General features: G+C 35.0%; 3 protein-coding genes across 5 annotated transcripts in view; 1 reads left to right on the top strand and 2 right to left on the bottom strand.

Moving 5' to 3' along the window:
* Positions 1 to 14,878, bottom strand: part of LOC127872353 (U1 small nuclear ribonucleoprotein 70 kDa-like) — a 121,172-nt gene that overhangs the window by 93,796 nt on the left and 12,498 nt on the right. The window contains 1 exon segment of the mRNA XM_052415687.1: positions 13,923 to 13,984. Coding sequence (XP_052271647.1) covers positions 13,923 to 13,984 — 62 coding nt within the window.
* LOC127872198 (uncharacterized) overlaps positions 1 to 14,878 on the bottom strand; it is a 229,571-nt gene that overhangs the window by 80,564 nt on the left and 134,129 nt on the right. The window lies entirely within an intron of this gene.
* Positions 1 to 14,878, top strand: part of LOC127872271 (potassium voltage-gated channel subfamily A member 2-like) — a 31,708-nt gene that overhangs the window by 1,350 nt on the left and 15,480 nt on the right. The window lies entirely within an intron of this gene.

The raw sequence follows: 14,878 nt of genomic DNA on the forward strand, positions 1-14,878 counted from the left end.
AATATATACATATATATCCGGTATATATAAATATATTTTTTAATCTCAATATTTTGTTCATCTCACATCCATATAAATTCAACCTTAGTTAATATAATACTGAAAATGACTTGTATTCTCAATATTGAAGAACTTTTTTTAGAAAAAAACAACAACACCAATTTCCAAATTTTAGTCATAACACCTCAAATTTTCCCAATCCACAGGGACCTGACCCCATTCCCAAAATGGTGAAAAAAACACTGGCATAAAACCTGAACCGACTGAGAGTTACTGGCAGGCTGTTCTGGTTTTTTGCTGCTTGCAAAAGCCACTTTCACTTTGATTCTGATGGGGAAAGGGTAAGAGATGTTTCCTATAAACTTCCAACTAAAAAGTATACTTTTTTCCCCTTTTGGGGGGATATCTTCCCCTTAACAAAAAAAAAAAAAAAATTTATTTTTTTTTATAGATAGATGTGTCTCATGATTATTATATCTCAATTCTATTTAAATTTAATCTTGTCAAACATACTAAATTATGAAAAAAGCAATCAATATAGTGCAATATGTAAAAATGTTATAATTAGAGAGTAAGTAAAAAATCCCCCCAAAAGGGAAACGCCGCGAAAATTCCCCCTGCTATGGGTAGCGACCCGCTTCCCCTAAAATGGATTTAGGGCCCTGTGTCTGTTTGCATTTCATCCTTTACCACATAGGTACACACCTTGACACGTTTTTAGTCCCTTAGAGTTAAATTTAATTTAAGACCTTTTTCTAGATTCAAGTTTTAAAGGTTTCATTTCCAACAATGAGCAACAAACAGCATAAAACCTGAACAGACTCCGAGTTACTCGCAGGCTGTTCTGGTTTTTGCTGTTTGACTATACTAGCCTTTTTCACTTTGCTTCTGAATGGGAAAGGGTTAAATTACCAGTGTGGCATTACTTTGTTACAAAAATGTATCATCAAGTTCTAAAGGGTCACCAGTTTCTAGACTACTGGCATGCATGCAGCATGATCGAATATTTACTCGGTCACATTGCAAGGAATTGCTGAAGCCAGAAAAACATTCTGTCTGAAGCTGTACTTTAGTATTCCTGTTTGGAAATCACAGAAAATGTCCCCATGATAAACAGTCGAAACACTGCATTGGCAGACAATTTGAAATCTAAATCACTTGGTTTTGGTGCATTATTTGGTCTGAAACTCTACAGACGCACAATAACAGATAATTCAAAAAGTAAAACTGTTTGGTAAATTATGAAGTCTGAAATACTGCAACAGTAAAATGGTAGACATTTTTTAATCTAAAAAGATAAAAAGACAGAAAAGATTGGTTTCAATGCGACATTAGCTTGATGGCAGACAAATAATAAACATGGGAGAAACATCATGTTTTATTACAACACACGCCAACTGAGTGACCACGTTGAGTGCTTTATGGCCTGTTGGCTTTCTTCTGCTAAACAATTGTGTTTTATCTTTGGCATTTAAATACTGTCTGCAACAGGATATTCTTACAATCTGCACATGTTATTTTCAGCTTTATTATCCCGCACAATCTTTCAAATTGCTATTTCGGTAACACTGACATTGATTTTGATAAATGACAAGCATGTTGTCACCTCTACGTAAATATCTATGGAACCTCTTAATTTTACTTGAGATACATGTCAAAACTCAAAGGACATTCTGTTTATTGTTTGGATTATTTTTTAAGTATAAAATCAGACTAAGAATGATTGCCACCTAAAGGAATGAAACTAAACAAATGCAACAAACCTCTTTCCAGTATACAAAATCTTGTTGCTGAGGTAATTCTGGGTGGCAACGGGTGGCAACATTATACACCAGCAGATAAGGAATGAAACCAAATTACTCCATAAAACAAGAAAAACTCAAAAATCAACAAAATTATCTATCTCCAAGCTAGAGTTTATTACTTTACATGGATGGAATTATCTGCAACTTCATAGTTTCTCTGGACTTCAAACACCAGTTTTAAAGGGGCTGGTAACTGGTCAAACAAAAATGAGAGACTTACGTGTAGGTTTAGTACTTAATATTTGCAGTTGTTAAACTTCATTCATTACTTTAAAATTTTGCTTTTATAATTTAGTTTTAAATATCATGAAGATTACTATTATCCAACGTCTACATGTACTTTCAACCTTTTTTGTTGAACAAAAAATTTTATTGAACTGTACTACAAATAATGCACCATTTAGAAAACAAGAATATGTCATCTTTTTGCAAATTTCTAAAAACAATCTTATCATTAAAATAACATTATCTACATTAAAGATTTGAACAAAACAGTAATAAAATGTTCTTCCACTAATTTCTTTTTACAAAATTCTTTCCTATAATAGACATGTAACAATCCAACAAAATACTATGAGTTCAGAATTTCCAAAGTCAACTCTTACATGATGCTTCAGGATGATTTCCCAAACTGGTGTCTGATCTGTCTCAGATTTTGTCTTAAGCCAAACATTTCCCCTGGGTATGGGGCATGATAACACCTGATTGATCGTAGAAGACAATTACCTCTCATGGGCAACATTTATACTGTAACTATTTATCTGAAGAATTTTAAACTCTTAAAATTACTCAGTTTTATAAAGGTGTTTTTTTTATTTAAGTCAATCCCTATTTTTCTCTGCCAATTTAGTGAAGGTAAAGAAGATAACATAATGTCCAGAAATAGTTTTTAAAACACTTAAATATATAAAATGAAATCTTAAAGAACTAGTAATTCTTAGATCAAGTGTAGATGTCTCCTTTCTTTTAAGACACAGTATCAAATATGGTAATTTTTTGACCCACCAATCAAGTTGTAGTTGTGCAGTTTATAGTGAAATGTTAAGTTGTTTCTTTGTTTTCAAACTAATACTTTCAAAACTAACTAATACTAAATAATATAAAAATCAGAAGAAATTTACTAACAAGAGGGCCAAGATGGCCCTAGTTCGCTCACCTGAGCGGAGTCGGTTCATTTAATCTTTACCAAATGTCAAACTTGACCTAGATATTGTCCAGACAAACATCCTGGTCAAGTTTCATCATTATTTCATTAGCGAGTCATGATAAATGTAACTATAAAGTTTCATGATCCTAGGTGTAAGCATTCTTGAGTTATCATCCGGAAACCATTTTTCTAAGTTGAGTCACCGTGACCTTGACAGCTATTGTGTGAATACGTTTTTTGGCACTGTGACCTTGACCTTTGACCTAGTGACCTGATAATCAATAGGGGTCATCTGCAAGTCATGATCAATATGCCTATGAAGTTTCATGCACCTAGGCATAAGCGTTCTTGAGTAATCTTCCAAAAACCATTTTACTATTTCAGGTCACCTTGACCTATGACCTAGTGACCTGAAAATCAATAGGGGTCATCTGCGAGTCATGATCAATGTACCTATGAAGTTTCATGAAACTTGGCATAAGCATCTTGAGTTATCATCCGGAAACCATCTGATGGACGGACGGACCGACATGAGCAAAACAATATACCCCCTCTTCTTCGAAAGGGGGGGGGGCATAATAAGAAAACTGCCCCACTCCCAACAGTCATGTTATTCAACTGACCGGAACCATTTTTGAACTCAGCTCTCGTATCAAGGAAACAAATGTTCTGAGCGAATTTGATGAAAATTGGGCCAAAAATGTGACTTCTACTGTGTTCACATGTTTTCACTATATACATATAGAGAAAAATGCCCCGCCCACTGCGGAAAAATGCGGCCATGTTTTTTCACCGATCCCGACCATTTTCAAACTCGTCCGAGATATCAATTAAACCAATGTTTTGACCAACTTTCATGATGATTGGCCAAAAATTGTGACTTCTAGAATGTTTACAAGGTTTCTCTATAGCCAAATAGTGAAAACTGCCACTATAAACATATAGTGAAAAATGCCCGCCAACTGGCGGCCATGTTTTTTCACCTATCTCGATCATTTTCAAACTCATCCAAGACATCAATTGAACCAATGTTTTGACCAACTTTCATGACGATTGGGCAAAATTTGTGACTTCTAGAGTGTTTACAAGGTTTCTCAATAGCCAAATAAGGAAAACTGCCCCGCCCACTGGCGGCCATGTTTTTCAACGGATCGGAACCACTTTTGAACTCAACCAAGATATCATTAAGACAAACATTTTGACAAAGTTACATGAAGATTGGGCATGAAATGTGACTTCTACAGTGTTTACAAGGTTTTTCTTTTTTTTGACCTAGTGACCTAGTTTTTGACCCGGCATAACCCAGTTTCGAACTCAGCCGAGATTTCATTGGGACAAAGCTTCTGACCAAGTTTCATGAAGATGGGACAAGAAATGTGGCCTCTAGAGTGTTTACGAGCAAATGTTAACGGACGGACGGACGAACGGACATACGACGGACAAAGACCAGTCACAAAAGCTCACCTGAGCAATCAGGTGAGCTAGAAAGATATTTAAAGCACATAATGGTAGTACAAATATGTTGATTTCTAACGGTAAATATTTAATAATGACAATCTGGCAATTTAATGGAATGCAATTTTGAGCACAAAGCAAAATAGTGTAATTCTTATGTTTGCAGTTATGCTTACAATTTTAAATCAAACAAATAATGTATACTACTAAAAACAGAAGCAAACTGCAATTTACGAGCAATAAGAAGGCAAATTCCACCTGATGGTAACACGTTATATTAAATTTGTGTCAAGAAAGTCGATCACGAAAATATCCTTGATCTTGACGCATAATTTGGTTCATCTTTAGCACCAGTGTTTCAAAGTGGACTGTTTTATTAAAGCTTAACATACCAGTACCAGAAAAGGTACATGATGTTGGCAGAAAGGCTTTTTTAACTTAAAATCTTGGAGGGATTTATTTATGTATCAACAAAATATTTTTCCAAACTATAAATACAAATAGTAATATTTTTTATACTGAAATGGATGCAGCAAGAAAATTAAACTTCAAACGCAAAAATCAGCTTTTGCAAATGCCAATGCTTATTGTGTATCTGTCAAACAAAAACATCTGGATTTTTTATTCAAATAATATGGAAAAAGAAGGATTTTCTGTAATGTTCTTACAGCAATAGGATCCCCATGACATTTCTCAGCAATCTACTATCCAACGATTGCTTGACATTTAAGAAATTCTAGTAAGGAAGTGATGAAATCCAATTGTTTTCACTTATAAATGAAATTAAAGGCTCAAGATTGGATGTACGTGACCAAAGCAGTGAAAGCACATGTGCTTAAATAAGTTTACGAGGAAAACAATATAGTGTTGTTTTTTATTACTATCAGTAATTTTCATTTTATAAAGTTAAATCAAGAAACAAAATTGATTGAGCGCAAGTCTAGTAATTATTAGACACCAAGTGTACAAATATAATAATTTGAACTTAAACCCATATAGGATTGAGTTAAAATATCTGATAAAATGTGCGATTTGAAAAAATTATCCTTGTGGTCAGCGTACCAGGACAAAAAACTATTGGCTATCAGGGAAATAATGATAAAAATTAAGTCATTTTTTAAACTTTTGCATAGTGATAGACATAGTGATGAAATGCGTTGGTAATAACCCTCTACTTATTATTCATGGACAGAGCAAATTGAAATGAGACAAAAACAACACAGCAAACAGAAAGTCAATCACAAGGGAAATTCAAGTATTCCAAATGTGATTCAGAATAAAAGCCATGAATTTGGAGGCGTTTCTTCATAAATAGTGGTGATTCTTCCAATCCATTGTGACATTTTATTGTGAATGAACATTTTTTCAGATCTATGTCTTAATACTGGAAAGTTAGGAATGTTTACTAACATTCAGTGTTAAAATATTGATTTTCCAATTCAATCTGATCACAAACTGGAATTCTAATAAATAAAATATAACATCAACAGGAAATTTGGAAGCAGGTGGAAAACATAGAGAAGGTTAACAGTTACAGTCCAGCCAACGTCGAACAAACATTATCCTCGCTCACGCCACGGCCAGAAAATTAGTACTCGGAGGTTGCACGGTGTGTTCAGGCGGCGTATCGCCGAGGCACGCGGCATCAATCCGCCCAACGACGCTGAGTCTGTATTAACCTCGCGTACTTTCCCGGCATAAATCCGCCGCATATGTACGCAGCGGATTGAGTGCAAAGATGTACACCAACATGTACATTTGTGCAGCGTCGAAACCTAGATTTACGCTACTTTCATAGTTATTATTTTCACGTTTTAATAAGCGGATAAGATTTTCATATGATGCTTTATAGACACGTAATGCACCGTAACAAATTATTGTTGAATTAATTACGCACAATTGTAAATGTTTCATTCGATTCTCAAATGAGCATTATTCAATTTGTAATATCTGAAACACGCATCCGAATTTTAATGCTACCGCAACATTAACAATTAAATTGTAGCGTCAAATAAACAGTGCTTTATCCTTTGTCTCTATAAGAACTTTTATTGTAAATATTTACCAGAATTTGCTTTTAACCTGGAATATACGGGACTATCCAGTAATGAGTTGTGACGGAAAAATAGTAAGTATGCAGTAATAGATACATTAAATAATTATGATTTTAGATATTATTATAATTGTTCTTTTAAAATTTATTGACTCACTTATCATTCTAAAATCATTTTAATTTTATGATGCGCATCGACTCGGCATCATCGCTTCTTGCCTCGGCGGACAGATGCGAAGCATCGCGGCGAAAGGCGACGTGCCACCGCATACTTACACGGCTTCAACGGCCGACTCGGCATCGACTCGTTGCGCCTTGACGCCGCGGATCGTGAAATACCTTTGTTCCGCGTTGGCTGTACTGTACATCTTATGGAATAAATGGCTTCTAATTGGAGACATTAGCACAGTGTTCTTTGCAAGTTTATTCTTATATTAAATGTAAAAGACAATGGAAGAATGTTGCTTAAAATGGGTGTCAAGTGCAATGCAAGTGGTTAAAAACTTTTGCAAAATGGGACACTAGACTTTGATGGAAGAATATGTTTTTTCAGAACATTCAATTCACTATTATTATGGAAATATTAAATTTCTCTAAATTTCATTTGAAATTCCACATCAATGTGGTTAAAATTTGCTGTTTTCATATGGATTAAATTGGCACAAATTCAATAAACATTTTAGTGTTTTGTACTGTAGATTAATACATGCAAAAATGGCAAAAGTCAATATCATTCCTCCACATTGTCCGTATACAACTAAACCATGATCTGGGAACTCTGGGCTTAACACATTTGTGTAAAGTGTTGACTCAGATTAGCCTTAGATGTCTGCAAATGCTAGTCTTGGATCACACTTTCGATCTAATGCTAGTCTTGGATCACACTTTCGATCTAATGCTAGTCTTGGATCACACTTTCGATCTAATGCTAGTCTTGGATCACACTTTCGATCTAATGCTAGTCTTGGATCACACTTTCGATCTAATGCTAGTCTTGGATCACACTTTCGATCTAATGCTAGTCTTGGATCACACTTTCCATCTAATGCTAGTCTTGGATCACACTTTCGATCTAATGCTAGTCTTGGATCACACTTTCCATCTAATGCTAGTCTTGGATCACACTTTCGATCTAATGCTAGTCTTGGATCACACTTTCGATCTAATGCTAGTCTTGGATCACACTTTCGATCTAATGCTAGTCTTGGATCACACTTTCGATCTAATGCTAGTCTTGGATCACACTTTCGATCTAATGCTAGTCTTGGATCACACTTTCTAGCCTTAGATGTCTGCAAATGCTAGTCTTGGATCACATTTTCCATCTAAAATAGTTTTTTGTTAAAAAGAGATTAGCGGACTGCACAGCCTTATTTTGGGCAACACTTTACACACAATCCTTAAGCCTGGTTGTCCAGAGCCAGACTCAATTACTTTTCAGGGCTATTATAAGACTTGTTGGTGTTCAATCTGAGGTCAAGAACATTCATATTCAACCATTAAAGTTTGCTCTATCTTTTTAGCTCAAATTGACCAAAAGTGACTTTCAGAACTACTTCAATCCAGTGAGATATACAAACAAAGATGAAAATATAGTATTTACAATGTTCGTGGTTGTTACTTAAGTTATTATAATGTGGACAACATGGCTTATTCAGTAAGGATGTTCCATTTGCACAGTGGCAATCCAGGCAAACAGGTACCATCCTCTAAATCATGCTAGCTAAAAATCCTGGGATAAACTTTCCATACTGTATTTGTATGTAAGTTTGCATAGTGTAATATGCCTGTAATTATTGAAAGCAATGCAATAGATGTCAACTACAGTTTTTGGTCCATATGAAATTGCTCTGCTAGTATGCAAGACTCCGGATTGCTTTCAATATTGTTTCTGCAGCTGCCGATAGCCAATACACTCTACAGTTGATTACTTTTCCCAACAAACAATTACAAATGTACTTAAGACTGTGAAGCATGTAACAGGTGGACTGCACAGACATTCCTTTTGGTTTAAGGACATCTGAAACCCTTTTGAGCCGTACTCTGTGAAAAGGGGGGTTTAATGCATGTGTGTAAAGTGTCGTTCAAAAGTAGCCTGTGCAGTCTGCACAGGTAAATCAGGGACAACACTTTCCGCCTAAACTGGATTTTTGCTAAGCAGAGACTTTCTTTAAAATAAAAAATCATAAAAGGGGGTCAGAAGGCTGCACAGGCTTATCTAGGACAACACTGAACGCACATGCACAGGCTTATCAAGGACAACACTGAACGCACAATGCCACATGCACAGACTTATCTAGGACAACACTGAACGCACATGCACAGGCTTATCTAGGACAACACTGAACGCACATGCACAGGCTTAACTAGGACAACACTGAACGCACATGCACAGGCTTATCTAGGACAACACTGAACGCACATGCACAGGCTTATCTAGGACAACACTGAACGCACATGCACAGGCTTATGTAGGACAACACTAAACGCACATGCACAGGCTTATCTAGGACAACACTGAACGAACATGCACAGGCTTATCTAGGACAACACTGAACGCACATCACAGGCTTATCTAGGACAACACTGAACGCACATGCACAGGCTTATCTAGGACAACACTGAACGCACATCACAGGCTTATCTAGGACAACACTGAACGCACATGCACAGGCTTATCTAGGACAACACTGAACGCACATCACAGGCTTATCTAGGACATCACTGAACGCACATGCACAGGCTTATCTAGGACAACACTGAACGCACATGCACAGGCTTATCTAGGACAACACTGAACGCACATGCATTAAACCCCTTTTTTTTTTACAGAGAATGGACATTTACATCTCAACATAACACTATGACCAAAGACAGCCTTGTTTGAATTGAGGTTTTATTTCCATTGATTCAATATTGTAGAGAATGAATAAAAAGATGTCACTTAAGATTGTTGTGACAACTGCTGCTTCAAATTCAATTGGCATTTTTGTTTGTTATTTTCAAAAGCACACATTGTAATATTTATGATTTAATATGCATGAAAATTAACCCTTTCAAGGAAAACCCCATCCATCTATCATGATGCCAAACCCATCTAATCTTTTTCTCTTGGTAACCAACTCCACATCTTAAATATCATACTGAGTGCAGTTGCTATGTTACAATTGAAGATGGGACAATCGGTCTTCTGAAATCTGAAACAAATGTTTTCCAATTTCAAAAGCTTGTCTTACATGGCAATGAATAATTTATTTTTTCAAAACTAGGTCATGTTTTCAGGAAGGAATAAGTGACTTCTAATCCCTCAATTATTGTTAAAAGCGTCTTTAGTATTTTCAAATGAAGTTTCATACAACAGGTGTTGTCCATTCTGATGATGCAAATTTGAATAATTCTTAAGAAAGTGTTTTTTTACAAAACTAAAAAGAAATATCAATGGTTGTGAATCCACAACTGGTCACAAGGCATTTTATCTGTCAGTACTTGAACTCTAAACTGTCCACTCCCCTGAACTAGATTAAAAACCACAAGTTGATACCAAGACTGAACTTTCAATAATTATAATTACATGTATGTGGACAAGTACACCAGTACTTTTCACAGGCAATTTAACGGTCCCTCAGCGGGCGCTTGAATTTCAAAATCAAAAATCAGAGTCCCCGGGGCGCCTGAAATTTTCTGATCAGTGTATTCTGACAGCTATTGCAGCTTAAGATCAAAGCGATATCGACTTCGCCAAAAATTTTGAAAGCGGATTTACGATCCTTTGTCGCTTTACCCAACTAAAGCCCGCCTAAAGGCGGAGCGTCGCTGTATTAGAAAATCAATATTGGCCAATGAGAGCGCACGCTTTGTATGAGCGCCAGCAGTAAGCAAGCAATACCTGCAGTTGAATCATGCAGACAACTCGTGACGTACATGTAATTGCCACAGAAATCTTAGCCACTAACTTAGAAGACTGATGATGGCAACCAGCCGTAATCCTCGTGGACAACGTGAATTTCATGCATAATTCCGTCAAAACATTTATTCGACTCGTAAAGTGTTTAATCAAATTTTCGTTGAATTCGTAACGCAACTTTTAATATTTGTTGAAATCTCAAATGGGAATCATTAAATTTGTAATCCGAAACCCATTCCCGTAAGTCGATGTTTACGGGTTTTTAATCCACAACACACTTTATCCGAAACACACTTACGAATGTAAATGTTACCGCAACGTTGAAACACTCTTGCTTCAAACTAGCAGTGCAAATTTATTTTGTGTTGAATCTTTTTCTCAATTAAAAAGAGCGTGAAAATTATGCAGCATGTACAACGTCGTGTCATTCGCATATAAAGTGTGCGTGCATTGAGCATTTTAACAAGCACACACTCGTTAGGGGATTGACGCTAGTTCAGAGGTAATATTTCATCAAATCTATAAATAGTCACTTAAAATTAATTTGATACTAAAGAAAAATGGCAAGGTTTGTGTTGAAGAAATAATTGTGAGCTTTTATCGTAAATATTTACCAGAAAGTGATTTATAAAAACGGAATAAACGGGATTTATATCGGGTAATATATAAATGCCTCCCAGTTATAGTCGGAATTGATTGCTCGGGAGTAGCACATAGACATAAATAGAAACTTAAAAAGTAGTAAGTATACAGTAATAGTCGGGTTGAAACGGATGTATTGGTGAATCGTTGGAGTCGAGATTTTAATATCTATGGGGGAAAGTTTTAAAACAATTAAACAATATATATTTTTAAATGACTTGGGGATTTTCTTGAAGAGTCATAGCGCACCAAATGACTTCTTTTTACGCTGTTTTTCTTCGAGTTATAACGCACCACAGAACGTCAATTGACACGTTAAATTTTAACAAAAATCTACGTCGGGAGGGGACACCCCTCCCAAACCACCCCTATCAGCCCCTGGGCGCCTGACAAAAATCCTGTGGAAAGCACTGAAGTACACTGGTCTATCAATTATTATAAGGCTTGTTTCAAATGTAACAAATTAACTATAAAATACTAGCTGCAACTAATAGCAGACATGAGGCTCATCAAGTGATTTTATACGAGCTGTGCTCTGTGAAAAGGGGGTTTAATGCATGTGTGTAAAGTGTCGTCCCTTATTAGCCTGTGCAGTCCACTTTTATGATATGTTATGCAGTTTAGATGGAAAATGTTGTCCCTGATTAGCCTGTGTGGACTGCACAGGCTAATCTGGGACAACAGTTTACGCACATGCATTAAACCCCCTTTTCACAGGGCACAGATCATATACAGAACCAACAATTGACATTCTCATAAATGAGCTACAAACTGAAATATTTTCATGAAACATTTCTGGCAGAGTAGCTCCCCTTGCAGTTTGCTTGTTAAAAGTTCCATTTTGTTCTGACTACTGCACGCCTGGAACTTTTTTAATCATTGTCACGGCCATTTTCCCAAATTTGAACATTTTGAATCGGCTATTTATCTGTTCATACAGCTTGAGGCGTTTTATCAGATACAAATCTTATAACTGTGGCTACCTACCTAATGTAATGTTTCAATATTTGAACAGGACCTACTCCATTAATTGCACTGAAGTTTAAAAGAATACTTTTCTATGTGCATAGATGCACACTACTTCATATAAGCATGAATTCATGTAGCTCCCATGATATTTGACCATTTTTTAACACAAGCCAATCATACCATTACAAAACCTCTCCCCAGCAGAAGTGGCTATCATCTAATCTGAAGTTCTGAGTTCTAAAGCAATTATAACTAATAAGTCAAATACAAAAACTGTTATAATTGTGCGTTTTTTGTAATAATAGCAATTGCATTTTTACAGTTTCATTTAACTGCAATTTTAAAAATATTTTTTCTAATTTCTATTTTGTTAACATTTACCAACAAATAGATTTGCCTCCCTTACATTACTCAAGTTTGTATGAGTACCTTTTTGCTACAATTGTTTTGAAAAAAATAATTTAGAAACATGCTCTATCTTCAACCAACTATAATACTGGAGATTCAAAAAATTAAATATCAAGCATTAATCAGTCATCAACTAAAGAATTTACAATATTTGATGTAGATATCAAAAAATATCTGAAGGGCATAACATGCAGTTGTTTCAGAACAAGTCTTAAATCAGTATTCAACCATCAATTTATAACCTTTATGTACGTCATTAGGGTGATCTACAATATACTGCCTTAATATTGGGTTTCAAAAGATAAAAAACTTAAAAACAGACAATATTGTTCAACAGTAATTAAAATTTATCATTACAAAACGTGACAAGAATTAATTGGTACAGAATACACCCTATCAAATAATAGTATCTTTGTTCATAGGTTGTAAAGCTGGAGATACTAGGTCGTGATTTATTCAATGACCAAAATATAACTGAAAGGATTAATTACCAATTCAAACATTTTTGGACTGACACAGTTGCCAACATTTTCAGTATCAGCAGGTTTAAATTTCAATCAACTTAAACAAACAATCAAAATAATTGCTAACTTAATTAAATGTAATAATGTCTGCAATTGATACAATTTATGTCAAGATGCAGCATCAAGTAGCTGTGGTTGCATGAGCCTAAAATAATTTGACTCAAAGGGGCTTCCCACCTTGGTTCATTTTTAACAACCTTTAGTCCAAGGGTGTGCAAAATGCAGGATTTATTAAGTCACATAATACCCTTATATGTATTGTGTACCTTGTATACACCATTTGATAATTTGTAGTATGCAATAATCAATCAAAGATGTAATAACAGATAACCCTGTTTTTTGCATACCTCATGGTTATTTTTAATTATTATGACCTTTTGTATAAATACTCCAGTCATTACTAATAAACATATAATACGATAACACTAGAATGTTTTAAATTTTGGTCCAATACATTTTTCATTCACTTAATAGTATGAATAGAATTTCAACTTGCCTACTAAGCAGAATATTTCAAATCAACTATATATTCTGTTAACCCGCCCATGAATGATTTCAACACAGGTATAATATTTTATACGAGCAAAATGTCTTTATAATTTGTTTCTTGAGACTAGTAAATAATCTGCTCTCATCAATATAATGTCCAGTTTAATAACTGGTTTCAAGAAGGTATTAAATCAACACTTTTGAACATTTAACAGAACTTTGTGAAGAAGTGAAATTACTCTGAAATCCGAATTATGACAACTGCAATTTCATTTAAAAACCTTGAAATTTTACGACAGGGTTAAATGTTTTAAAGCCAGGAGTTTAAGAAACCCTTCAAATAAAAATGATCTTGACAAATTGATGTCAATAAATTTTTACAACTTTTATCACATCAACACATTTCACATCACATTTGCTGGAAGACACTGGAGAAATCAGTTGATACTTTGATGACCAAATCTTAAACAGATTTCAGTTGATAGAACTTTTTAGCCACACAAATGTAATAAAAGGGTGTACTCACAATTCTGGCGACAAACAGGGTTTTGTAGGGGTCAGTAGAAGCATTAGCTGTGTGAGGATCCCCTATAGAAAACAGGAGAAACATCATTGACATTGAGTCACATGAAAATATTAATAAAGCTGCCTGGTTGAAAACATATTATCTCAATAGAATGTGTTTTTATATAAAATATTTAGAATAGCTTTTAAAAATTATATGAATGTTCAGAACAAAAACCAACAACAAATGTTACCGTAGGACACAGATGCCCATTCATTTCTGATTTGCTTGACTTTTATCAATTTTCACACAAAAAAATGAACAAAACTAGTAGTTAATGGTAATTTTTAGCTTACAAGGGGGTATAAAACAAGTTGTGCATAAAACATTCTAATCAAAATATGGAAATGCGTAACTATTATTGCTGGTTAATTTGTTTGTAAAATTTCAGCTTTCTAGCAGCAATTCTTTTTAAGTTACAGGTAAAAAATGTCTTCTTTTTTTTAACTAAAGGGACCAAAACTCCAGTGGACAAGAATAACTTAACATGCTGGTCTTTATGTTTTCAAAGTTTCAACCCTCTAGTGGCAATACTTCTTGAGCTACGCGAAACAAAAGTTTTTTAAATGCAATTGGCTGAAAAAGGGGCACAACTCCGCTTAAGTTGAAAATATCCCAACTTAGTTATATCATGGGTCAAGAGGGAGTTAAGAGATGTTTACAATAAATATGCTCAGGGGTATGGTTTTGAAGCCCCGCAAAGAGAAGAAAATAGCCTACCCCCCTTATCGGCTTCACCAAAAGTTATCCTTATTAACAGATATTTAAAGTTAAGGTTAAAAACTTTTTCTCATGCAAGTTTACACTTAAATTGAAGATGTCATCCGAAAGGAAGAGAAATAACACCCTCAATTTTTATTCAGCTATATTGCTTTAAGAACCAAGCAGCATGACAGACAGTTGTTATCAGAATAACA

This window comes from Dreissena polymorpha, chromosome 1, assembly GCF_020536995.1.
Source record: "Dreissena polymorpha isolate Duluth1 chromosome 1, UMN_Dpol_1.0, whole genome shotgun sequence".
Taxonomy (NCBI): domain Eukaryota; kingdom Metazoa; phylum Mollusca; class Bivalvia; order Myida; family Dreissenidae; genus Dreissena; species Dreissena polymorpha.